This window comes from Coregonus lavaretus, assembly GCF_964263955.1.
Source record: "Coregonus lavaretus genome assembly, chromosome: 25".
Classification (NCBI taxonomy): domain Eukaryota; kingdom Metazoa; phylum Chordata; class Actinopteri; order Salmoniformes; family Salmonidae; genus Coregonus; species Coregonus lavaretus.
Genome location: NC_140012.1, coordinates 24054003 through 24081446, shown reverse-complemented (window position 1 = coordinate 24081446; position 27444 = coordinate 24054003). Strand labels below are relative to the sequence as shown.

General features: G+C 45.8%; 1 protein-coding gene across 4 annotated transcripts in view; it reads right to left on the bottom strand.

Moving 5' to 3' along the window:
- Positions 1–18772, bottom strand: part of tnrc6ba (trinucleotide repeat containing adaptor 6Ba) — a 33546-nt gene extending 14774 nt beyond the window's left edge. For 2 of the 4 annotated variants that reach the window (XM_084141485.1, XM_084141486.1), the window contains exons 1-12: positions 18488–18772; positions 16832–16919; positions 16374–16395; positions 12333–12695; positions 9119–12100; positions 8693–8863; positions 6504–6703; positions 6265–6339; positions 5861–6073; positions 4814–4942; positions 4232–4396; positions 2222–2359 (exon numbers count right to left, since the gene is read on the bottom strand). In XM_084141485.1, coding sequence (XP_083997611.1) covers positions 2222–2359; positions 4232–4396; positions 4814–4942; positions 5861–6073; positions 6265–6339; positions 6504–6703; positions 8693–8863; positions 9119–12100; positions 12333–12695; positions 16374–16395; positions 16832–16888 — 4515 coding nt within the window. In that variant the 5' untranslated portion in view covers positions 16889–16919; positions 18488–18772. Of the gene's footprint in view, positions 1–2221; positions 2360–4231; positions 4397–4813; positions 4943–5355; positions 5464–5860; positions 6074–6264; positions 6340–6503; positions 6707–8692; positions 8864–9118; positions 12101–12332; positions 12696–16373; positions 16396–16831; positions 16920–18487 lie in introns of all 4 variants that reach the window. The other 2 variants (XM_084141483.1, XM_084141484.1) reach the window with 2 other exon arrangements.
- Positions 18773–27444: the final 8672 nt, after the last annotated feature.

Genomic DNA, 27444 nt, shown 5'->3' with positions numbered 1-27444 from the left:
CCCCTCATCACTGTCAAACGCTCCCAAAAACACTTCAGCGAGCAGGCCTTCCTAATTGACCTGGCCCAGGTATCCTGGATGGATATAGATCTCATTCCGTCAGTAGAGGATGCCTGGTTGTTCTTTAAAAGTAATTTCCTCTCAATCTTAAATAGACATGCCCCATTCAAAAAATACAGAACTAAGAACAGATATAGCCCCTGGTTCTCCTCAGACTTGACTGCCCTTGACCAGCACAAAAACATCCTGTGGCGTACTGCATTAGCATCAAATAGCCCCCGCGATATGCAACTTTTCAGGGAAGTTAGGAACCAATATACACAAGCAGTTAGGAAAGCAAAGGCTAACTTTTTCAAACAGAAATTTGCATCCTGTAGCACTAACTCCAAAAAGTTTTGGGACACTGTAAAGTCCATGGAAAATAAGAGCACTTCCTCCCAGCTGCCCACTGCACTGAGGCTAGGAAACACTATCACCACCGATAAATCTACAATAATCGAGAATTTCAACAAGCATTTTGCTACGGCTGGCCATGCTTTCCACCTGGCTACCACTACCCCGGCCACCAGCTCTGCACCCTCCGCTGCAACTTGCCCATGCCCCCCCCGCTTCTCCTTCACACAAATCCAGACAGCTGATGTTCTAAAAGAGCTGCAAAATCTGGACCCCTACAAATCATCTGGGCTAGACAATCTGGACCCTTTCTTTCTAAAACTAGCCGCCGAAATTGTCGCAACCCCTATTACTAGCCTGTTCAACCTCTCTTTCGTAACGTCTGAGATCCCCAGAGATTGGAAAGCTGCCGCGGTCATCCCCCTCTTCAAAGGGGGTGACACTCTAGATCCAAACTGTTACAGACCCATATCCATCCTGCCCTGCCTTTCAAAAGTTTTTGAAAGCCAAGTCAACAAACAGATCACCGACCATTTCGAATCCCACCGTACCTTCTCCGCTATGCAATCCGGTTTCCGAGCTGGTCATGGGTGCACTTCAGCCACGCTCAAGGTCCTAAACGATATTATAACCGCGATCGATAATAGACAGTACTGTGCAGCCGTTTTCATTGACCTGGCCAAGGCTTTCGACTGTGTCAACCACCGCATTCTTATTGGCAGACTAAATAGCCTTGGTTTCTCAAATGACTGCCTCGCCTGGTTCACCAACTACTTCTCAGATAGAGTTCAATGTGTCAAATCGGAGGGCCTGTTGTCTGGACCTATGGCAGTCTCTATGGGGGTGCCACAGGGTTCAATTCTTGGGCCGACTCTTTTCTCTGTGTATATCAATGACGTCGCTCTTGCTGCTGGTGACTCTCAGATCCACCTCTACGCAGACGACACCATTTTGTATACATCTGGCCCTTCATTGGACACTGTGTTAACAAACCTCCAAACGAGCTTCAATTCCATACAACACTCCTTCAGTAGCCTCCAACTGCTCTTAAACACTAGTAAAACTAAATGCATGCTCTTCAACCGAACGCTGCTTGCACCCGCCCACCCGACTAGAATCACTACTCTCGACGGGTCTGACCTAGAGTATGTGGACAACTACAAATATCTAGGTGTCTGGTTAGACTGTAAACTCTCCTTCCAGACTCACATTAAGAATCTCCAATCCAAAGTTAAATCTAGAATCGGTTTCCTATTTCGCAACAAAGCCTCCTTCACTCATGCTGCCAAACATGTCCTCGTAAAACTGACTATCCTACCGATCCTTGACTCTGAAGCTGGAGACACTTATCTCCCTCACTAACTTTAAGCATCAGTTGTCAGAGCACCTTACCGATCACTGCACCTGTACACAGCCCATCTGAAATTAGCCCGCCCAACTACCTCATCCCTATATTGTTATTTATTTTGCTCATTTGTACCCCAGTATCTCTATTTGCACATCATCTCTTGCACATCTATCATTCCAGTGTTAATACTAATTGTAATTATTTTGCACTATAGCCTATTTTATTGCCTTACCTCCATAACTTGCTAAATTTGCACACTGTATATTATATGTATTTCTGTTGTATTTTTGACTTTGTTTTGTTTTACCCCATATGTAACTCTGTGTTGTTGTTTTTATCGCACTGCTTTGCTTTATCTTGGCCAGGTCGCAGTTGTAAATGAGAACTTGTTCTCAACTGGTTTACCTGGTTAAATAAAGGTTAAATAAAAAATTAATAAAAAAAAAAAAAAAACAGTAATAGCAGCAGTAGAAGTAGTACCTGTTGTGGGTCGGCCTGCTGGCGTGGGTTTTGGGGGAACTTCCTCTGGTTCTGTAGGAGCTGTTGGAGCTGCTGTGGTGAGGTGAGCTGCTGCTGCTGGGGGTTCTGCTGCTGCTGCTGGAGGAGAAGTTGGCAGGCCTGGGGGAGAGGGATAGACGACTGTAAACACCTGTTACAACACCCTAAAGAAGAGGAGGGCAGTCTGAACACAGCAGCTACAGGGAGGAGGGGTATGAACAGAGGTGGATGGTTGATAGAGCCGTAAGTTCTCAAAAGATGGAGACCGTCTAATTTTTTTAACAAATTGGTACTTCTCATAGGCCTACAGTACATTCGGAAAGTATTCAGACCTCTTCACTTTTTCCACATTTTGTTACGTTACAGCCTTATTCTAAAATTGATTTAAAAAATATAAACCCTCATCAATCTACACACAATATCCCATAATGACAACGCGAAAACAGGCAAGACATTTTTGTACATTTATTAAACCTAAAAAAACAGAAAAACCTTATTTCCATTAGTATTCAGACCCTTTGCTATGATACTCGGTATTGAGCTCAGGTGGATCCTGTTTCCATTGATCATCCTTGAGATGTTTCTACAACTTGATTGGAGTCCACATGTGGTAAATTCAATTGATTGGACATGATTTGGAAGGGCACACACTAAGGTCCCACAGTTGACAGTGCATGTCAGAGCAAAAACCAAGCCATGAAGAAATTGTCCGTAGAGCTCCGAGACAGGATTGTGTTGAGGCACAGATCTGGGGAAGGGTACCAAAAAAATTGGCCTCAATCACTCTTAAATGGAAGAAGTTTGGAATCAAAGAGACTCTTCCTAGAGCTGGCCGCCCGGCCAAATTGAGCAATCGGGGGAGAAGGGCCTTGGTCAGGGAGGTGAACAAGAACCCGATGGTCACTTTGACAGAGCTCCAGAGTTCCTCCTTCAAGAAGGACAACCATCTCTGTAGCACTCCACCAATCAGGTCTTTATGGTAGAGTGGCCAGACGGAAGCCACTCCTCAGTAAAAGGCACATGACAGCCCGCTTGGAGTTTGCCAACAGGCACCTAAAGACTCTCAGACCATGAGAAACAAGATTCTCTGGTCTGATGAAACCAAGATGGAACTCTTTGGCCTGAATGCTAAGTGTTACGTCTGTGGGAAACCAGGCACCGCTCATCACCTGGCCAATACCATCCCTACGGTGACGCATGGTGCTGTGGGGATGTTTTTCAGCGGTAGGGACTGGGAGACTAGTCAGGATCGAGGGAAAGATGAACGGAGCAAAGTACAGAGAGATCCTTGATGAAAACATGCTCCAAGGCAAAGGTTCACCTTCCAACAGGACACCGACTCTAAGCACACAGCCAAGACAACGCAGGAGTGGCTTCGGGACAAGTCTCTGAATGTCCTTGAGTGGCCCAGCCAAAGCCCGGACTTGACCCCGATCTAACATCTCTGGAGAGACCTGAAAATAGCGGTGCAGCAACGCTCCCATCCAACCTGACAGAGCTTGAGAGGATCTGCATAGAAGAATGGGAGAAACTCCCCAAATACAGGCGCGCCAAGCTTGTAGCGTCATATCCAAGAAGACTCAAGGCTGTAATTGCTGCCAAAGGTGCTTCAACAATGTACTGAGTAAAGGGTCTGAATACTTACATAAATGTGATATTTCAGTTGTTGTAAAAAATAAAATAAAAAATTGCAAACATATCTAAAAACCTGTTTTTGCTTTGTCATTATGGGGTATTGTGTGCAGATTGATGAGAAAAAAAAAAATCTATTTTAGAATAAGGCTGTAACGTAAAATGTGGAAAAAGTGAACGTGTCTGAATACTTTCCGAATATTTATATACCTTTTATATAGGTATATAAAAACATTGATGGTTCAGCCAACATGGCTTTAATCAGAACAAATCTAAGGTAAGTTTTGGTGTTCCTCAAGGCTTTGTTCTCTGACCACTACTGTGCTCATTCTAGAGTTGTATATGAGTATAGCTACTCACCAGCTGGAACTGGATGTGCGGGGGGTAGATGCTGCTCAGCATGGCGATGTGCTGGGGGGACAGCTGAGGGGGGAACACGCCCCCTCCTACACCCCCCACCCCACCCCCGACTCCACCTACGCTGGTGCTGGGAGGCGGCATCTGCTTCAGCACGGAACCTGGCACCTGGAACACGGACCATCGGTGTTACCATGGGAACGTGGAATATAAAGTATCTTCTGTCTAGCACATTCCTTCTGAAAACAGCAAATCAGTGAGTGCACTACTCATCGATTTGGTGAGGGTTTCTTCCTCCATTGAGTGTGGTCACCTAATCACTTCCATTAGCCGATGATCAAGGCAGGCTGGTGAAATAAATCACATCTCTGGAAACAACATGTTTCACAGAAAGAACTTACTAAGAAGCCAACGGACCAAACATCTATTGTTCTGAGCAGAGGTTGGGGCATATAGGAGACTGATTTACATAAGGGATATTGATCCGCAAGTCTGTTGAAAAAAGCCTTGTAAAGGTGAACGTTAAAACAACTGATTACTTCTAGAGTCTGATCAAATGTATAAAAAATATATAAAAAACTGTACCTGAGGTGACAGGAACTGATGAGGCACTTGTGCTCGTATCCCTGCGGACGGGTTTATGGGTGGCACACCGGGCTGGTGTCTGGACGGGGGCATCCCACCACCGCTGCTGCCAAACACGTTATGACCACCCTGACAAGGGAACAGATAGAGGGAGGGAGAGGGTTACAAACATGGCTGACTCTTTAACAGACATTAAGATGAGGGTGATAGGGTGGGAAATGACATTGACACAGAGGAGCTGATTTTGGGGTATTTTTTACTTGATGTTTAAAAGGGAAAATCTGTGATTGATACATACATTTTTTTAACTTTTAAATTAATGATATGTACTCATTGATTTTTTAAGAATACAATTTGAGGGATGGACAGTAAGATAAGTTTATATCTACAGGGAGATGTGGTGAAGTAGCCTGGTCACAGATCTTTATGTACTTATGGAATAACAACAATAGAGTTGGCTAAAGCAGAAACAGATCTGGGACCAGGTAAATAGTGAAGCAATGAGCTGATGGTCTGATGGAGACAGAGCGACACAGCCTTACTTGTCTAGGGGGGATAGTGTGGTTGTAGAGGGGGGAGGGCTTGTAGACAGTGGGCGGAGAGTACTCCTCCCCAAGGCACCCATCCTGATTGGTGAAAGGCAAGGTCTGCTGATCGCAGTGACAGCCAATCGAAGTAGTTTCCCAATTTGGGGGAAGAAGTAGGCAAGACAGGGAAGGGACAGGAAGAAAAATATCAAAAGGAGGAGGGGTCAGGAAGAAGGACACCAAAAGAAGGTGGGGTCAGGAAGAAGGATACCAAAAGAAGGTGGGGACAGGAAGAAGGATACCAAAAGAAGTGGGGGAGGGAAGAAAGAGACATAGATGAAAGTGTTAACGAGACAAGAGATACTTTGAGAACAATCAAAGTCACACAGCAGTTGCGTCCGAAATGGAACCCTATACCCTTTAGAGTGCACTAGTTTTGGCCAAAAGTAGTGTACTATAAAGGGAATAGGGTGCCATTTGGGACACATCCAGAGAGCGTTGTGATGTCTGGGGTACCAACCTTGTCATAGTAAGGCCCAGGGTCGCCAGGCCCCATCTCTTTGGAACCAGGTGAACGGTAGACCATCCCTCCTCCTCCCACACCTCTCTGCCCTCCTTTACGCATCTCTCCATTGTAGTCGTTCAGGCCCATCCCTCGCTTCTCTCCTTCCATTTTCTTATCCTGAGGAGGACCAGGGGCCAAGTCCAGAGGCCGCCCACTAGGATCATCACCCTGCAAACACAGCACATATCTTCATCACTACCACCATCATAACCAACCCCAACATAACTATTGGCATGGCATCCTCATTGTAATATTTACAAAACATTTCTCACGACATACAGTATCGCAAACACAACCTATGCGTGCCCACACAGTGGATGTCTATGGGCTCTAAACCTTGTATTTTCTCTGAAACTTACCAGGAGCCCCATGTTGGAGAACTGTTTGTTCATGGGGTTCATCCAGGAGTCTCCTCCTCCACTCTTCAGGGGAGCCTGAGAGACAAACATACAGATATAACATTTCTGGCAGTAGGTTTTTTTCTGGAACAACCATTATGAAACAAGAAGCCAAGGTCTCAATCCAACTCCTCTCAAGTATCTGAATGAGGCAACAACCATACAAAATATAACCAAACCCATTGTGGATGCTGTCCTACCTTGCTGTTGGGCTTCTTGCCCCCGTGACCTTGGCCCCAGCCCCCACTGTTGTAGGAAGAGCTGCTGCCCTGGGACCCAATGCTGTTCCACACCCCTGCTCCTCCCTCCTCCTCCTCTTCCTCCCAGCTGGAGTGACGCGAGGCAGCCACCGATCCCTGGTCTCCCTCACCCCAGCCTCCTTCTTGCATAGACTTTGAACCTGCTAGGGAAATAACAATGAGTAGCATTATTACACCAATAATATGCTATGTGTTACAATGACACTGCAAATCTTTGACTGTGTCCAGATTTTTGGGAGACATTTTGTAAACAAACTCTATGTCTCTACCATATATGGTTCAAAAGTTACAGAAGATTTACTCTGAAGATTTAGCATGATTAGAGTGAATATAATATTATTACGGCCATGGTCAAAAGTGGTCGCTGCGCACTAGAACTCGGTCACTGCTCCGTGGTCAGAACGGCACTAACTTCAAACGTCAACTGACAAGCTAGCGGCTGCAGGTTTGTGTGATAACATGGACTTTTTCTAAATGAAATCCTCGGAATACAAAAAATTTTTTGCATACACATATACAGTGCATTCGGAAAGTATTCAGACCCCTTGACTTTTTCCACATTGTTACGGTAAAGCCTTATTCGAAAATTGATTAAATAAAAAATGTTCCTCAATCTACACACAATACCCCATAATGACAAAGTGAAAACAGGTTTTTAGAAATATTTGCAAATGTATTAAACCTAAAAGAAATATAAGTATTCAGACCCTTTGCTATGAGACTCAAAATTGAGCTCAGGTGCATCCTGTTTCCATTGATCATCCTTGGGATGTTTCTACAACTTGATTGGAGTCCACCTGTGGTAAATTCAATTGATTGGACATGATTTGGAAAGGCACACACCTGTCTAAGGTCCCACAGTTGTCAGTGCATGTCAGAGCAAAAACCAAGCCATGAGGTCGAAGGAATTGTCCGTAGGGCTCCGAGACAGGATTGTGACAAGGCACAGATCTAGGGAAGGGTACCAACAAAATTGACCTCAATCACTCTTAAATGGAAGAAGTTTGGAACCACCAAGACTCTTCCTAGAGCTGGCTGCCCGGCCAAACTGAGCGATCGGGGGAGAAGGGCCTTGGTCAGGGAGGTGATCAAGAACCCGATGGTCACTTTGACAGCGCTCCAGAGTACCTCTGTGGAGATGGGAGAATCTTCCAGAAGGACAACCATCTCTGCAGCACTCCACCAATCAGGCCTTTATGGTAGAGTGGCCAGACGGAAGCCACTCCTCAGTAAAAAGGCACATGACAGCCCACTTGGAGTTTGCCAAAAGGCACCTAAAGGATGCAGACCATGAGAAACAAGATTATCTGGTCTTATGAAACCAAGATTGAACTCTTTGGCCTGAATGCCAAGTGTCAAGTCTGGAGCAAACCTGGCACCATCCCTATGGTGAAGCATGGTGGTGGCAGCATCATGCTGTGGGGATGTTTTCAGGGGCAGGGACTGGGAGACTAGTCAGGATCGAGGGAAAGATGAACGGAGCAAAGTACAGAGAGAACCTTGATGAAAACCTGCTCCAGAGCAATCAAGACCTCAGACTGGGGCAAAGGTTCACCTTCCAACAGGACAACGACCCTGAGCACACAGCCAAGACAACGCAGGAGTGGCTTCGGGACAAGTCTCTGAATGTCCTTGAGTGGCCCAGCCAGAGCCCGGACTTGAACCCGATCTAACATCTCTGGAGACCTGAAAATAGCGGTGCAGCAACGCTCCCATCCAACCTGACAGAGCTTGGGAGGATCTGCAGAGGAGAATGGGAGAAACTACCCAAATACAGGTGTGCCAAGCTTGTAGCGTCATACCCAAGAAGTCTCGAGGCTGTAGTCGCTGCCAAAGATGCTTCAACAAAGTACTGAGTAAAGGGTCTGAATACTTATGTAAATGTGATATTTCAGTTTTTTTTTGTTATTCATTTGCAAAAATGTCTACAACCCTGTTTTTGCTTTGTCATTATGGGGTATTGTGTGTAGATTGATGAGGGGGAAAAACTATTTAATCCATTTCAGAAGAAGGCCGTAACGTAACAAAATGTGGGAATAGTCAAGGGGTCTGAATACTCTCTGAATGCACTGTTCCTAGTCAGACATCGTCAGGTCTTTTTGAGGCGTTACAGTAGTTAGTTCCCTTACCAGATTTGATGGGATTGGGTGAGGGGTTTCCCCAGCCAGAGGTGTTCTTCCCAGGGTCCTCCCCAGGGTCTCCCCAGCCGGTGGGGGTCTCAGTGGGCTTCCCCCAGGCTGCGGTGCCGTTGTCCACCGGGGGGTCTGAGGGAGAGCCACCATCCCAGCCAGACGATGGAGCTACACACACAGGCAGGCATAGGGATGTATCCATCAGTGATAGTGGTTTGTTTGATTTATGTACTGTGCTCTATAGGTTTCTGGGAAAAGATTGATTTCTACAAGGCTTATCCATTATGTCTTTAACATCAAATCCTTCCTTCCACTCCACATGTCTATAAGATAGGTAATAGGCCTAATCTTATATTCAAAAATCAATGCGAACAGCCCAGCATCATAAAGTATAGCACATTAGCCTAACAGCTAGTCTCTTACCCATCCCTGGAGCTTTCCCAGGTCCAGGTCCATGGCTAGGGTTGATGTCCCTGCCTCCCATCCCAGTGGGCTGCCTCCCAGGCCCAGGCTGCTGCTGTAGAGCTGGAGGCCCCTGCTGCTGCTGCTGTTGGGGCGGTGGTCCTGGTCCTTGGCCGTGCATTGGCAGCTGCTGACCAGCTGGAGCGCCGTTCTTCTCCCACAGGTTGACAGCCTTGTTATTAAACTGGCTGGGGTCTCCCCAAGCCGACGTCCCATCGTCAATGTCCATCTTCCTGCTAATGAATTGTGGTGAAGGTTCCTCCCACCCGCTGGACTCCGGCCCCTCTCCTCCCTTAGGACCGCTGGGGATGGGTCCGGCCGTCCAGCCGGAGCTGCTTTGGTTCTGGGCCTGGGGGCCCGATGGTCTCCCCCAGCCCCCTCCTCCTTGTATGTCCCCTGGGTCCAGCGCTTGCTGCGGTAGCGGCTGCTGTGATTGTTGCTGCTGCTTTTGTGCCATGGGGCCTTTCAGAGAGGCCGTCTGGCTGTTTGGCATCTGTGACGGGTGCATTTTCCCACCCCCCCAACGTCCCTGGTGGGGTTTGGAGCCCCCCATGTCCACACCTGCCCCTCCTCCACCCGTACCTCCTGTCCCCCAGGCTCTCCTCGGGGCTCCCTCGTCCCAGCTACCCCACGTACCGATTTCTGAGTCTCCCCCACCTCCTTTCCTATCCTCTCCCCATCCTCCACTGCTTGATTTGGCCTCTCGCTCTCCCCAGTCCCCCCCACCCCTCTCCCTCTGTCCACCACACCCTCCTCCATCCCTCCCCATCTCCTTCCATCCTCCTCCTGTCCCTTTCTCCTCCTGGCTGCCTCCCCAGCCACCTCCACCTTGGTTACCCTGTTGTCCATTATCGGCCCACCCTCCTCCTCCACCACCTCTACTGCGTTCCCTTCCTCCACCCCACTCTGACCCTTCGTTCCCCCATCCTTTTACTTGGCTCTCCCCTGGTCCTACCCCACCCCAGCATCCTGTAGGCTTCCCCTGGCCTGGTCCAAGGCCTCCTCCTCCTCCTCCCATACCTGCTCCAGTGGTCATTGACCCCGATTGTGTGACACCAGAAGGATTCCTCATGTTGGATCCCGGGTGAGGTGGTCCTCGGTTGGGTAGGGAGTTGCTGCAACTGTTGCTGCTGTTACCACCACTCTCCCAGCCCTCCCCAGAGCTACCAGAGGTCCCCAGGGAAGGGTTGGAGTTCAGGTTGGGAACTGAGCCAGGGAGAAGGGAAGGAGAATCAGTAGTTGAAGCAGAGCCAGTGGAGTATTGAGAAGACGGACCAATGGGAGGTGAAGAGTTTTTGGATGAAGCAATCGACCCAGAACCTCCTTTTCCTGGTTCTAGGTCCCAGGCCACGTTCTGTCTGATCTGGGTCTGGCCCCAGCCCGTGTTGGAGAGGACGCGCGGGTCCAGGTCATTGCGGCTGAGCATTGCCTGTAAGGCCACTTCAGGGTTGGGTGGTGGGGGATGGGAATACCGGTGGTGGCCGTACCCGTGGTGTTGATTGTGATTGCCGCCGCCTCCACCTCTGGAGTTTCCCCCACCGCTGGATGAAGCATTACCTCCTCTTCCGCCCTGGCCTCCCCCCCACTCCCCTGTGTCCCCCCCTGCCCCTCCGTCCCCCCCTCCAACTCCCTTCTGATTGTCCCAAGCTCTTGTCGTAGTGGTGGATGATTTGGGAGAGGAAGAGGCAGCAGGGGGGTTGCCGATGCTGCCCCCACTGCTGCTGCTGCTACTGCTACGGCCGCCGACACCACCAGCCTCCCCTCCTGGATTTCCACCTCCACCCATCCCACCTGAATTACCTCCCCAGTCTCCAACTGAAGAGCCTTGCTCTCCTCCTCCTCCCCACCCTCCCTGAGATACCCCGGGGGTCTGAGTGTTACCCCCACTTCCAGCACCCCAGGCTTTCCCTCCATTACCCCCCTGAGCGCTGTACCCCCACCGCGAGCCTCCACCACCCTCAGCAGTTCCCCCTTCCCAACCATCAGTCCTTGAGGCACCCGTTTTGGAGTTAGCAGCGGGGAAAGGCTGGCCTCTCCATGAGGAGGAAGAGGTTTGGGAAGCAGAGAGGTTGTCTCCCCCGTTGCCTCCTACCCCACAGTCTATATCAGCTCCCTCCCCTGTCCCCGCATTTTTTGGTCCCGCTCCGGACTCCAGCGCCGCTCCGCCCCACCCCCCGTCCGTTGGGTGCTCTCTGTCTCTGGATTGCATTTGGTGAAGTTGGTGCTGATGAGCGGATTGATTCACAGCTAGAGGTGGGTTCCCCAGGGCTGGGGGAGGGTTGTTGGCAGACAGAGACCCAGCCTGGCTCTGGAGGGAAGAGGGGGGGGCACCCTCAGAGGAAGCTGCCCCAGCTCCATCCTGCTGCACTAGGGCAGGCCAGGCGGAAGGATTGGCATTTGGGTTGAAGTTGGCACCAGGGATCCCCGCACTGCCACCAAGGGAGCCATCAGGGCCCACTGGGAGAGGGGAGGATTTGGGAATGGTGGGCAATGACACCCCTGGGGCTGCATTCACTCCTACAGGACATTGTGAGGCAGCAGACCCCCACACCACACTGCCGGACAGCATACATTCATTGGACATTGAGAAAGAGGAAGTGGGTGAAGGACTGCCAGGATCGCCACCTTTCCATGAGGCACAGCTGTTCTGCATTCCACCACCGCCCTCCCCCGACGACTCACTACCGCTTCCTGGCCCTGAAGCTCCACCTCCCACTGCTCCGCTCCCGTCGCCAGTGGCGATGCTAGGCCACTCCTCCAGGTCCGAGCCGTCCACGATGACCTTCTCCCTGCCCTGAGAGGAGGGCAGGCTGCCAGAGCCCGCCCCCCACGTGGAATTTGCATAATTTGAAGAAGAAGAAGAAGCAGCGATTGACGATGAGGAGGATGATGAGGTGAGGGGCAGTGAGGGTGCAGCTGGACCCACATAGCCTGGACTGGAATCTGGACGGGAAACAACATAAAGACACATGATTAATGCCTAAATGGAAGGTTAAAGTAGACACACACATTGACTGCCGCCCAATCTTTACAGACTTGGACACAGAAAAAACAGATTGTTTTCCCCAAAACATTCTACCAAGACAAAGAAGGGAAAGTGGGATGCACTTCTAAAGTATTCAAACAGAGCCTAACTTTGCATGATGCTCCATTTCAACTCCTGCCAGACACCCACCTGAGGCAGCAGCCATGGTTGGATTAGGGCCGTCTCCCCCTCCTGCCCCAGTGCCTCCCCCCAGTAGCATGGAGGACAGCGGCGGCTGGCCCCTCTTCAGTAGCACTTTGTGGTCTTGCTGGCAGCGGAATCGCGGGGGCACTTCGCGGGGCATGTAGCGCTGGGGGGCCTGGGTGCCTGCTGCGGGGGGCTGTCCGTTGGCCACCGCCGGCCGCTTCGCATTGTTCCCGCCCTGAGGGGGGGCGCCGCCTGCAGCCGCGGTGGCAGGGGAGGAGGATGCCGAGGGGGTGGGTCCAGGGCTGGGGGAAGCAGAGCTGGGGGCGGCAGGAGACTGGGTGGACAAGGGCTTGGTCAATTCTGGCACTGCATGGTGAAGGAGAAGGGGGAAAAGTCAGTAAGGAGTATAAAGGTCATTTAGCATAAAAATTGTGATATGAAATTAAAAGAAAATGTCCTAATGGATAACAAAGCATTGTATATAGCTATCATCATCGTTTGAAATAAGAGGCAAATAGCCACATGCATCTAACCAATAGACCAGACCTGGTTAAAATACATGCGTATTTCAATTAATGTGGCCAAATATACTACTTTATTTTAAGTATCTGAAAGTATTTTCAAATAATTTCCTATAAATAGTATGGCTTGGGCCATTTAGCGGGGTATTTGGAAATATCCACGGGATGGGTTTTCAATACCGTTGAAACTATTTCAGATTTTTTATACAGTACCAGTCAAAGGTTTGGACACACCTACTCATTCAAGGGCTTTCTTTTATTTTTTACATTGTAGAATAATAGTGAAGACATCAAAACTATGAAATAACACATATGGAATCATGTAGTAACCAAAAACATGTTAAACAAATCTAAATATATTTTATATTTGAGATTCTTCAAATAGCCACCCTTTGCCTTGATGACAGCTTTGCACACTCTTGGCATTCTCTCAACCAGCGTCATGAGGTAGTCACCTGGAATGCATTTCAATTAACAGGTGTGCCTTCTTAAAATTTAAATTTGTGGAATATATTTCCTTCTTAATGCGTTTGAGCCAATCAGTTGTGTTGTGACAATGTAGGGGGGTATACAGAAGATAGCCCTATTTGGTAAAAGACCAAGTCCATATTATGGCAAGAACAGCTCAAATAAGCAAAGAGAAACGACAGTCCATTACTTTAAGACAAGCGCTATGATGACTGGCTCTCATGAGGACTGCCACAGGAATGGAAGACCCAGAGTTACCTCTACTGCAGAGGATACATTCATTAGTTACCAGCCTCAGAAATTGCAGCCCAAATATATGCTTCACAGAGTTCAAGTAACAGACACATCTCAACATCAACTGTTCAGAGGGGACTGTGTGAATCAGGCATTCATGGTCGAATTGCTGCAAAGAAACCACTACTAAAGGACAACAATAATAAGAAGAGACCTGCTTGGGCCAAGAAACACGAGCAATAGACATTAGACCGGAGGAAATTTGTCCTTTGGTCTGGAGTCCAAACTGGAGATTTTTGGTTCCAACCGCTGTGTCATTGTGATACGCGGTGTGGGTGAACGGATGATCTCCGCATGTGTAGTTCCCACCGTAAAGCATGGAGGAGGTGTTATGGTGTGGGGGTGCTTTGCTGGTGACACTGATTTATTTAGAATTCAAGGCACACTTAACCAGCATGGCTACCACATCATTTTGCAGCGATACGCCATCCCATTTGGTTTGGGCTTAGTGGGACTATCATTTGTTTTTCAACAGGACAATGACCCAACACACCTCCAGGCTGTGTAAGGGCTATTTTACCAAGAAGGAGAGTGAAGGAGTGCTGCATCACATGACCTGGCCTCCACAATCCCCCGACCTCAACCCAATTGAGATGGTTTGGGATGAGTCAGATGGCAGAGTGAATGAAAAGCAGCCAACAAGTGCTCAGCATATGTGGGAACTCCTTCAAGACTGTTGGAAAACCATTTCAGGTGAATCTGGTTGAGAGAATGCCAAGAGTGTGCAAAGCTGTCATCAAGGCAAAGGGTGGCTATTTGAAGAATCTCAAATATAAAATATATTTTGATTTGTTTAACACTTTTTTGGTTAATACATGATTCCATGTGTTATTTCATAGTTTTGATGTCTTCACTATTATTCTACAATGTAAAAAATAGTTTAAAAAAAAGAAAAACCCTTGAATGAGTAGGTGTGTCCAAACTTTTGACTGGTACTGTAAATCTGAATATTTGTAGCTACTTTAAGTAAATAACTGCAATTAACTTGTGCAATAAGTTAGGAGATAAAGCAGACTGCGTTCTTCATTTCACCCTTCACATTATTTTTCATTTTGAAGCTTACGGGTAGTCCCCAGTCACATGGTGTATGTTTTCTTTATTTCTTGTAATTTTTACCCCCCTTTTCTCCCCAATTTCGTGATTACGATCTTGTCTCATCGCTGCAACTTCCCAACGGGCTTGGGAGAGTCGAAGGTCGAGTCATGCATCCTCCAAAACATGACCCGCCAAACCACGCCTCTTAACACCCGCTTGCTTAACCCGGAAGCCAGCTGCACCAATGTGTCAGAGGAAACACTGTTCAACTGAAGACCGAAGTCAGCCTGCTGGCGCCAGGCCCGCAACTAGGAGTCGCTAGAGCGCAATGAGCCAAGTAAAGCCCCCCCGGCCAAACCCTCCCCTAACCCGGACAACGCTGGGCCAATTGTGCGCCGCCCTACGGGACACCCGGTCAAGGCTGGTAATGACACAGCCTGGGATCGAATGGGTGACGCCGCAACACTGCGATGCAGTGCTTAGACCGCTGCGGCACTCGGGAGGCCAACATGGTGTATGTTTTCAAGCACATAACGACGAGAGACCGTTGACTGCTGTGCAGCACGCGCCAGGAAATCTAGTTACAGTATGGGAATTATAACTTTAATGTTTGCCAGCTAGATATCTTATAACTAAGTTAACTGTCTAAAATGCTCTGCAGTTGAACATTTGGTTTGCTAATTTAGTAGCTAGTTATCTAGCTAAGTGGTTAGCTTCTTGCGAAATCAAGACAGTCTTGGTAACAGCAGAGAATCCCCTCCTGGATCAAGAGCCTTGCCGTCTAATAATTGCTTTGTGCGTGCAGCAAACTGAGAGTAGTAATTTTGAGTTACTTGTATAACTTTAAGAGCTGGGATGTCTGTCCTGCAAATAGTTTGTCAGAGACTGTATAACATTTTGCAATGCGTTCATTAGCATTTAGCTAGCATTCACAACGGGATTTTACATGTACTTGTTAGCATTGCTAACCTTCGGATTAGAGCCTCAGTGGGGTTCGAAAAGAGCGCCTCTTGTGTTCAGTGCCAGTATTACCGAATATCCTGGGATGTCACAAGGTTAGTATGACAATTTGGATACCGCCCAAGTCTAATTTGAAACTATTTTCTACTTGTTTCCCAATACATTTAAAATAAACCTAGGGCACATCAGACCTGAGTTGAAATGCATGGAGTATTTCAATATTTGTATTTGAGTATTTTCAAATGCATGTCAATATTTTCCAAATGTATTCCCTAATATATTCCAATATTCAGTTACTTGTGAGAAGGATGGAAGAGGGAAAGAAACTGTGCTCTTTATCTGATGGATAGTGTGTCACTGGTGTGACAAAGCACAAAGCCAACCGCATAAAAAAACAAAGCTCAGACACCCAGAACTAAAATCTTGCGTAATTGCGTCAGATGCTTGATTAAGTTCTGGTGGGAGACATATTAGAAAATGTACTAAAGAGACTAGCGAAGTCTCCATCCCTCCAAAACAGAAACTCAGCCAGTTTAGGGCAAGTCTATGGACCAAATGTCCCCTCCCCTTCCGAAAATTAAAAAGATGCGAGCACTTGCGAAATCGTGATTTCACGGACAACAGTACTAAATCCTTGTTAGTTGTTGCAAAAAAATTGCTAGCGTTGAGAACGACAAAACCGGCACGAGCAGACCGAGAAACAGGTGGGGCCTTGTGAACTTAGCAACCAGGTGAATCTAGCAGAGGACACAAAGACACTGCTCACCTTTGTTTTTTTGCTCTGCAACCTGAAAAAAGACAAATGTACATCAGATGCCATATATGGTGATATTCATTCAAGTGAAAGCCAAACAGCACTGTATGAATGGCAAAGGTGGCCAATGAAAGACAGTAAAATATGTGTGGCAGTGGCACTGACTGGTTGGAAGAGTACTGTGGTCTGGACAGAGTGCCAGGCATAACAACACTAATCAACTATCAATTCTTCATTACATTTAATTTCTTGAGACTTGTTGTGTGTATTTCATACAACTTTGCAATATTGAATATGCCCCAGCTGGCCAGGTCATCACAACTTGGTGATATCATGTAGCCTATAATCTGGTTAATCAGAGTACTATTGTGTCATAACTTAAGTTCTAAGAAAAATGATAAGACTGCAACAATTTAAACTCAGCATCACTCAGGGCAAAGTTGTATGTTGGCGTGGAAATACATCTTTACCTTCTGAGAGGCTTCCCTTTTCCTTTTGTCGTCTTTCTTCCTTTTCTTGTCTTCCATGAACTACTGTTCCCTTTCCTGATACTCCTTTCTGTGGGAGAGAGGAAATAGAAGAAAAACATTATAAACCATAAACCAGTGCAACTTTCCTTAGAACAATCAGTATTCTGGCGTGATCCACAATGATTTACAGCCTAGGGCTCAGAAGATTTTTTGGCAGGTGCTGTACTGTTCATAGGGTAATTATCCACATAATAAACCTGCAGGAAATTTCAGGCTTATCCTCCCCTCCAAGCCTTGTGAGTTAGCCATTAAAAGGATGGAGCGTTCAGTTCTTGTCCTAAGCTTCGAATGCTAAAGGCCCAGTCCTGTTGACAAGGGAGGGACACACTTTCTAATGCCATGTTTTCAAACATATGACTTTATGCTAGCTAGCCTATAACAGCAGTGTAAGGGTTCTGAAGTCTGGCTGCCTTGACACACAAATAAAAATTCAGGTACTGTTTCCAAAAGGTCAGATATACTAAACAGGTTGCTATTTAGCTTAAGGAACCCATAAGAAAGCATTCAAATAAAAAACGGTGCTTGTACATCACAAATAGACATGAACTGCCACCACACTCATTGTTGATAAGAGTCAAGGTGACACATTATCATGGACACAATGCTCTGCAAATGACCTATAAAGCCAACGAAACTGATCATGATGCGAGTGAGCAGCTGTTTGGCCCTTCTTTCTCAGTGACATAGTTAACGTTAGAGCCTATGGGGGGCCCACTGTGAGCCACGGGCCACAGTTGTCATGATTTCGGGAGCTCGAGGTACAGAGTCAGACTTATTTAGCTAGTTACGTTAGCTGCAACAGCTGTCCTTCATGCACGCATGTAACTTTTCGTGTATGGGAATAAGCAACATAGCTAGCTAGCTATACAAGTATGAAGGTGCAACAGTTATTACAATATAACTAAATATAACTAGCTAATGCTAAGCCCCGGTGGTGGCCATTCAGAAACAGTGGCTAACAACCAAAACGCTGCATGTCAATGCATGTTAGCCATCGTTATGAAACTATGGCGGGCTAAAAATGTACACGACACGGACAACAGGCTCAGATCACGAAACCGAGTAGTTAACTAGCTAACGTTATCTATCCACACAACACAGGTAGTTCGCTAGCTAACGGTAAATGTACCAACATCTTCATAGTTTAGTGCACGCGAGGTCTTGCACCGACCAAGCAAGGTAAAAGAGATGTAGCTAGCTAGCTGCTGTGTCGACCAACTACACACCTTGTAACGGATAGTTGCTAAACTAACTAGCTAACACCACCATCTTCATTTTTAAAAAATACAAGTATGCCAGCATTATTTACTGCAAGATTACTACCCAGACTCCGGATTTATCTTGCTACATTAGTCCGCTCGTGACTGAAGTAACGTTAAGCGTCAGGAGAACTTCTCCAGATGCTCACTCGCGCGACGACATCCATTCTGTAGCATGCTAGCTAGTCATATTTTAGCACCGATGTCGACAGAAAACTGCTGCGTTGCAAGACTGTTAGCAATAGCCTCTTATTTATGGAATATGCATATCATTGCAAAATATGCACACGATGCATCTAACCAACAACTTTACAAATATTAACGAAGATATACTCACCTCAGGAATCACATATGAAATAGAGCTAGCTAACTAAAGCTACGATTATTTCCTCTTTCATCTGTGGCTAAAGTGCTTCAGTGCGAAATCCTAGTTTTTTTGGCATTCGAGGCTACTTGAAAATCAACAGCCCCTAAACGAATAGTGAAGTAACGTTATGTGGCTAACAAAGAAATATACTCGTTGGTGCTCTTGATTTCAAAGTAAGTACTATGATATTGTACATCTAGCTAATGTGCACAATAAATCGTTTTTAAAGCGCTGGAAAGTCAGTTGGTTGACGGTCGGCCATTTTGCAGCTATGAATCGAATGTCTTGCCCACTGAGTTCTATGGTCTCGCCAGCAGCAAGCTCTCTGACGGGAGTGTGGGGGTGAGGGCGATTTTTGTCCTTCAATTAGACAACTGTGGAGTTAGTTTCATACACCATCATTACCATTAGACAAGAAGTCCTTCGGCAAATAAAATACCTGTTTTAATCAATGTCATGGGTTGATCAAGTATGGACACTGGCAACATCTCACATTGTGTAAATCCAATTTGTAAGTCGCTCTGGATAAGAGTGTCTGCTAAATGACTTAAATGTAAATGTAAATTGTGTGCTGCTAAGGGCTGTCTTTGTAATGACGTCGTATTTCAAAAATGTCTGACATAAAAATGATACAATGTTTTAATTTCATGGATTTGGAATTCTAACTGAAACGTCTAGATGCCCCCCATATTATTTAGAGGCATTGATTGTAATACACTTGTTTTTTTTTTAAGTGCTGCAGTATTGACTAAAGCCCTGAGAGTGGCGCAAGACTTCACCACACAACACATTTCTTGCTTATTTCCTCTCCCGAATAATCTGCTCCTTTGCTGTCTGTCTGTCTGCGAGGCGTTTGTGTTCCTGTGTGTTGAACTTGTCAGGGATACAGTATTTTCGTTGCAACAGTGGTGAAATACTCGTTTGAACAGACTACAACTATATTTCAAATGTAGAGTTGTCTTCTTTAATTACTTGAATGCTGTCTTCGACTTATTTTTTGTATTTCAAGAAAGAGAGAAGCAAGGAAAAGGAAATCAGAAGGAGTGATGGATGGAGAAAAGGTTTGAGCAGGTGAACCCACAGAAGACAGGCCAGAGGAAAGAAGGGCCAGGGAAAGTCAGGGATATGCAAAAAAACAAGTATACTGAACAAAAATCTAAACGCAACATGCAACAATTTCAACGGTTTTACTGAGTTACAGTTCATATAACGAAATCAGTCAATTGAAATAAATCAAATAGGCCCTAATCAATGTATTTCACATGACTGGGCATGGGTGCAGCCATGGTTGGGCCTGGGAGGGCATAGGCCCACCCACTTGGGAGCCAGGCCCACCAACTGGGGAGCCAGGCCCAGCCAATCAGAATGAGTTTTTCCCCACAAAGGGTCTTTATTACAGACAGAAATACTCCTCAGTTTCATCAGCTGCCCGGGTGGCTGGTCTCAAACGACCCCACAGGTGAAGAAACCAGATGTGGAGGTCCTGGGCTGGCATGGTTACACATGGTCTGCGGTTGTGAGGCCGGTTGGACGTACTGCCAAATTCTCTAAAACGATGTTGGAGGTGGCTTATGGTAGAGAAATGGACATTCAATTCTCAGGTCTACTGGACATTCCTGCAGTCAACATGCCAATTGCACGCTCCCTCAAAACTTGAGACATCTGTGGTATTGTGTTGTGTGACAGAACTGCACATTTTAGAGTGGCATTGTATTGTCCCCAGCACAAGTTGCACCTGTGTAATGATCATGCTGTTTAATCAGCTTCTTGATATGCCACACCTGTCAGGTGGATGGATTATCTTGGCAAAGGAGAAATGCTAACTGACAGGGATGTAAACAAACGTGTGCACAACATTTTAGAGAAATACGTTTTTTGTGCGTATGGAACATTTCTGGGATCTTTTATTTCAGAAAATGAAACACGGATCAAAAATTTTACATGATGCGTTTATATTTTTGTTCAGTTCAGGAGCGCATGTATCCTCCCACGGGGGGCCAGTATGAAAACTAAAAAAATTATGTATGCACTCACTAACTGTAAGTCGCTCTGGATAAGAGCGTCTGCTAAATGACTAAATTTATTTATTTATTTTTATCACCATATCAGGTTGGTAACTGGGCATTGAGGACCATTGAGGTTGGTAAAATGCCCCATGAGGACCAGCATGTGAAGTTCATAGGAGCATATCAAAATTAGGTGTCAAATTAAAGCAAAGAGTCTATATTTTTCAAAAATGAAGGCATAGATACATTTTTCAACCATTTTCCATTTGAAAAATGTGGCATAAGTAAAGGCTTTGATTTCTGGTAAAACAGATGGAAATTGGGTCTTCTAAAACATCTACCAGAAAAAGTATTAAAAGGTACAGTGAGGGAAAAAAGGATTTGATCCCCTGCTGATTTTTCCACTGACAAAGACATGATCAGTCTATAATTTTAATGGTAGGTTTATTTGAACAGTGAGAGACAGAATAACAACAAAAAAATCCAGAAAATCGCATGTCAAAAATGTTATAAATTGATTTGCATTTTAATGAGGGAAATAAGTATTTGACCCCTCTGCAAAACATGACTTAGTACTTGGTGGCAAAACCCTTGTTGGCAATCACAGAGGTCAGACGCTCCTCTTTGCAGATCTTCTCCAAGTCATTAAGGCTTCGAGGCTGACGTTTGGCAACTCGTACCTTCAGCTCCCTCCACAGATTTTCTATGGGATTAAAGTCTGGAGACTGGCTAGGCCACTCCAGGACCTTAATGTGCTTCTTCTTGAGCCACTCCTTTTTTGCCTTAGCCGTGTGTTTTGGGTCATTGTCATGCTGGAATACCCATCCACGACCCATTTTCAATGCCCTGGCCGAGGGAAGGAGGTTCTCACCCAAGATTTGACGGTATATGGCCCCGTCCATCGTCCCTTTGATGCGGTGAAGTTGCCCTGTCCCCTTAGCAGAAAAACACCCCCAAAGCATAATGTTTCCACCTCCATGTTTGACGTTGGGGATGGTGTTCTTGGGGTCATAGGCAGAATTCCTCCTCCTCCAAACACGGCGAGTTGAGTTGATGCCAAAGAGCTCGATTTTGGTCTCATCTGACCACAAATCTTTCACCCAGTTCTCCCCTGAATCATTCAGATGTTCATTGGCAAACTTCAGATGGCCCTGTATATGTGCTTTTTTGAGCAGGGGGACCTTGTGGGCGCTGCAGGATTTCAGTCCTTCACGGCGTAGTGTGATACCAATTGTTTTCTTGGTGACTATGGTCCCAGCTGCCTTGAGATCATTGACAAGATCCTCCCGTGTAGTTCTGGGCTGATTCCTCACCGTTCTCATGATCATTGCAACTCCACGAGGTGAGATCTTGCATGGAGCCCCAGGCCGAGGGAGATTGACAGTACTTTTGTGTTTCTTCCATTTGCAAATAATCGCACCAACTGTTGTCACCTTCTCACCAAGCTGCTTGGCGATGGTCTTGTAGCCCATTCCAGCCTTGTGTAGGTCTACAATCTTGTCCCTGACATCCTTGGAGAGCTCTTTGGTCTTGGCCATGGTGGAGAGTTTGGAATCTGATTGATTGATTGCTGCTCCTAATCTCAGCTTGTTACCTGTATAAAAGACACCTGGGAGCCAGAAATCTTTCTGATTGAGAGGGGGTCAAAGACTTATTTCCCTTATTAAAATGCAAATCAATTTATAACATTTTTTAAATGCGTTTTTCTGGATTTTGTTGTTGTTATTCTGTCTCTCACTGTTCAAATAAAGCTACCATTAAAATTATAGATTGATCATTTCTTTGTCAGTGAGCAAACATACAAAATCAGCAGGGGATCAAATACTTTTTTCCCTCACTGTATTAGAAATACATCAAAACACAATAATGTTAAAGTAAAGACCCCTGCCAACTAATATCAACCCATATATTTAGTTTTGGAGAAACTATTTGCCATCTGTAAGTTTAAGAAACATTGCCTTGTGCCTTGTAATTCCGTTACCAAAAACCCACATACAGTATCTTAAGAGGAGGGAGGGTAATGAAAGTTCACAGAAGTAACAAGTAAAGGTAGACCTACCAATTAGCTATAGTGTTTTTACTAATATCAATTTTGTTTATGAATTATTAAGTGATTTAAACTCATAATTCTGTTACAAAATCGGTAACAGAATTACAGAAAAATCTGTAACAGAATTACTGCAATTGAATGGGCTACAATGGGAAATCATAGTAGTCACAAACCACAGTTGGGTCACCTGCTACTGGCCTCCCTTCCACTGGCATACTGTTATGTTCAGAACATAATTGTTTTCTTTCTCTTTCTGTCGTATGGTGGTCAAAGCAAGTCTGGAAAACAGTCTGGAAAAACCCCTCTCTCTCTCTGCCTCTCTTCTCTCTCTCCAGTTAATGTCACATCTCCCGGCTCTTACTGACACCTAATCATGAGCCCCCTCTCTTTCCATTTACTGTAACCAGCATCCTCACCCACTGAGCACCGACCAAGACGGGACGTTGAAAAGTAGTTGAAATTTGGTCAGTCCGCCCTGGCCTTGATTTCGTCATCCACAGACATCGTTTTTTGGTTCAGTCCGGACCAGCCTTGATTTGGCCGTCCATGATTGGTTCAGATGTGGTCCAGTCCGGAACGGACCAAATCTGAACTAATCAGTCTATGTTACACAAGTTTGGACAGCACAGTACAGTAGAGCACAGTAGAGTATAGTAAAGAAAAGTAGAGAGTATAATAGTACAGTACATGCCAGTACAGTAGAGTTCCATATAGTACAGTACAGTAGAGCACACTAGAGTACAGTATAATGTATTGTACTGTACTGTTCTGAACTATACTATTTTTTGCTGTACTCGACTGTACTGTACTAAACTCTATTGTACTGAACTCTACTGTGCTGTACTGTGATGACTAAACTTGTGAATTGTGTATTGTTTGTGGGCAGCTCTCATTAAAATAATAGCCAGTGCATAGAATAATACCCAAATATGCAAAGGAGTATATTGCATATTTGTACCTAATATGCGTAATTCCAGTACAATACAGTATAATACAATACAGTACAGTAATCCAGTTCACACTCAAAAAAGACATACACTACATTGCCAAATGTATTGAGACACTCCTTCAAATTAGTGGATTTGGCTATTTCAGCCACACCCGTTGCTTACAGGTTTATAAAATTGAGCACACAGCCATGCAATCTCTATAGACAAACATTGGCAGTAGAATGGCCCCTACTGAAGAGCTCAGTCACTTTCAATTTGGGACCGTCATAGGATGCCACCTTTCCAACAAGTCAGTTCATAAAATGTCTGCCCTGCTAGAGCTGCCCCAGTCAACTGTAAGTGTTGTTATTGTGAAGTGGAAAGTCTAGGAGCAAGAACGGCTCAGCTGCAAAGTGGTAGGCCACACAAGCTCACAGAACTAGACCGCCGAGTGCTGAAGCACGTAGCGCGTAAAAATAGTCTATCCTAGGTTGCAACACTCACTACCGAGTTCCAAACGGCTTCTGGAAGCAACGTCAGCACAAGAACTGTTCGTTGGGAGCCGAGCAGCCGCACACAAGCCTAAGATCACCATGCGCAATGCCAAGCGTCGGCTGGAGCTCGACGCCATTGGACTCTGGAGCAGTGGAAACGCGTTCTCTGTAGTTCTCTGATGCTACACCATCTGACAGTCCGACAGACACATCTGGGTTTGGCGGATGCCAGGAGAACGCTACATGCCCCAATGGATAGTGCCAACTGTAAAGTTTGGTGGAAGAGGAATAATGGTCTGGGGCAGTTTTTTATGGTTCGGGCTAGGCCCCTTAGTTCCAGTGAAGGGAATCTTAACACTACAGCATACAAATGGTCAGTTGATCCTTCACAGCTAACCTTACCAGCAGAGGGTGCTATGGACACAGAAATACAACATTATGCCAGACCAATGGGCCATTGAAGCATTCGGTTTACTGTAACATGAGTGCTGGTTAAGGAGGTAAATACTCATTATTTTGGCATAGGAACTATTATATGAGGGACCTTTTTGATCCAGTCAGTCTCTAAAAGGGCTAAATATTTGTCAATTATAAAAATGTGGTTGCATTTTTAAACCTGTTATAGGATTCTATGCCTAATGTTGGATATAGTCATTCTACCCTCATCTCACCATTTCTTTCTCTCCCACTCACTACCCTTCCTCTCTCCATTCTCATCATTATCAACGTGAAATGGGAGACCCTGGCCTACAGTACTCTTCTGTCCCCCCCCCCCCCCCCCCCACCCCTCTCCTCCCCCTGGCCAGCTGTTGAATACATACCCACCCTTTGGTGCAGACAGCTGCCCATAGCAGGAGGTGCAGCACAGTCACACCAGATTACATAGCACCTCCCCCACGAGACACAACACCATCACACACCATACTGGCATGGGAGGTATGTATAGACTTACATCTATACATCATGGGAGTTATGCCATGCACATAATTCCTTTCTCATGTACAGTATGAAACCATTTCCATGAAGAGTAGTATATAGGCTACTGGATAGCAATGATTGTGTCAGAGAAAGGCCAGACCAATGAAGTCCTGAGCAGTGAAGGCTATGGCTAACAAGCAGGCTTTACACTTACAGTGCTGTATGGGGTGGATATCTAATATCTCCCTGATACTTTAAAAACACTCCATCATGAATGCTTCCTCTCACCCTAATACATTTGATTAGAGCAGGCTTTACACTTACAGCCAGTCTGAGCTTTCTGCTATACTGATACTGCAGAGCGTCATTGAGTATTTAGGGAGAGGCAGGAAACGTCTTTCAGCGGGGTGTGAACAGAGACAGGAAGTGGAGGTGCCTGGCCCAGGAATGTCTCTGCCTCTTTGGCCCCGCCCACAGGAAATGCCAGTCCGCTGTGCGTCTGGATCAACAGGCTTCTGGAGGTCCTTAGACAGGGGTCTGGAGTGCGTCACAAATAGCACCCTATCCCCTATATAGTGCAGTACTTTTGACCAGAGCCGTTTGGGCCCTGGTCAAAAGTAGTGCACTATAAAGGGAATAGGGTGCCATTTGGGACCAGCCCTGGAGTGAGCTAGAGCAGGGCAGGGTAAGGGGTACGACCCAGTGAGGGGGCAGACTAGGCTGGGTTACATTCTTTTAGTTTGGGTGTGATACTCCGGGAGAAGGGAGTAGGGGAACAGTAGTAACACACACGCAACCACATACTGGTACATATCCTCTGCTGTTGTGACCCCCTTGGTGGTTTAGGGTACATGTCCAGATGTGAAGGAATTCATAAGAGATACTACATAACGTTATCCTACCTTTATAAATCCTATTCCTCCTCTTCTTTCTCTGTAAACCTGGAGGTATTTGAGTTGAATGTGCCCTCCGCTACTTGGAAGCTCAAGTTCAGCTCAGTGAGTAGTCCTGCCTCTCTGTCATTACATTTTGCTGAAAGTATTTTCCATAGCAGCCTTAAGCCACCAATCTAATTATAAGACATTGTAAATACTTCCAGATATTCTTGGTTAGACCATGCAATGTCATGGTGGAAGACCACTCAACACACTAAATAAAAGGATTCTGACTAACCAACCATCGGATGATCAGTCATTTAACTCAGTTTCCATCTGCATCTCATTGAGGAAACACTGACTCCTATTAAAATATAAGTATCATTCAAATTCAGAGGATGAAGTTATTAGAATATTTCAAATTTACTTCAACATTTACATGTACCCCTGTTTGTGGTAGATAAGGAGCTTTACTATTGTCAATATCTAGTGTGAAACACTGTGGGCCTATTATTCTCCTGAATTCAGTAATACCCTTACGGTTTACTGTCCTCTCTGTTCTGTTACGGGCTACTCAGGCCAGTGACAGTGACGCCAAGTTGTGACCGCTCATTCCATGGGTGAGAGCACGCAAGTCTGTAAAGAACCTTTTGAAACAGCCATTAAATGAACAGCTCAATTACTGTGTGTAATGAAGAACTGTGCTGGATCAGAGCATGGATGATGGGAGTGTGTGTCACATTCTTCGTAAAACAACAGGTTTAGACTAACAGTGAAATGCTTGCTTACGGGCCCTTCCCAACAATGCAGAGAGAAAAAAAAAAGACAAATAATAGACAAATAATAACATGAGGAATAAATGCACAAGGTATTTATGTTCACGGGGTACCAGTACCGAGTCGATGTGCAGGTGTACAAGGTAATTGAGGTACAGTGGGGAAAAAAAGTATTTAGTCAGCCACCAATTGTGCAAGTTCTCCCACTTAAAAAGATGATAGAGGCCTGTAATTTTCATCATAGGTACACGTCAATTATGACAGACAAAATTAGAAGAAAAAGAATCCAGAAAATCACATTGTAGGATTTTTAATGAATTTATTTGCAAATTATGGTGGAAAATAAGTATTTGGTCAATAACAAAAGTTTCTCAATACTTTGTTATATACCCTTTGTTGGCAATGATACAGGTCAAACGTTTTCTGTAAGTCTTCACAAGGTTTTCACACACTGTTGCTGGTATTTTGGCCCATTCCTCCATGCAGATCTCCTCTAGAGCAGTGATGTTTTGGGGCTGTCGCTGGGCAACACGGACTTTCAACTCCCTCCAAAGATTTTCTATGGGGTTGAGATCTGGAGACTGGCTAGGCCACTCCAGGACCTTGAAATGCTTCTTACGAAGCCACTCCTTTGTTGCCCGGGCGGTGTGTTTGGGATCATTGTCATGCTGAAAGACCCAGCCACGTTTCATCTTCAATGCCCTTGCTGATGGAAGGAGGTTTTCACACAAAATCTCACGATACATGGCCCCATTCATTCTTTCCTTTACACGGATCAGTCGTCCTGGTCCCTTTGCAGAAAAACAGCCCCAAAGCATGATGTTTCCACCCCCATGCTTCACAGTAGATATGATGTTCTTTGGATGCAACTCAGCATTC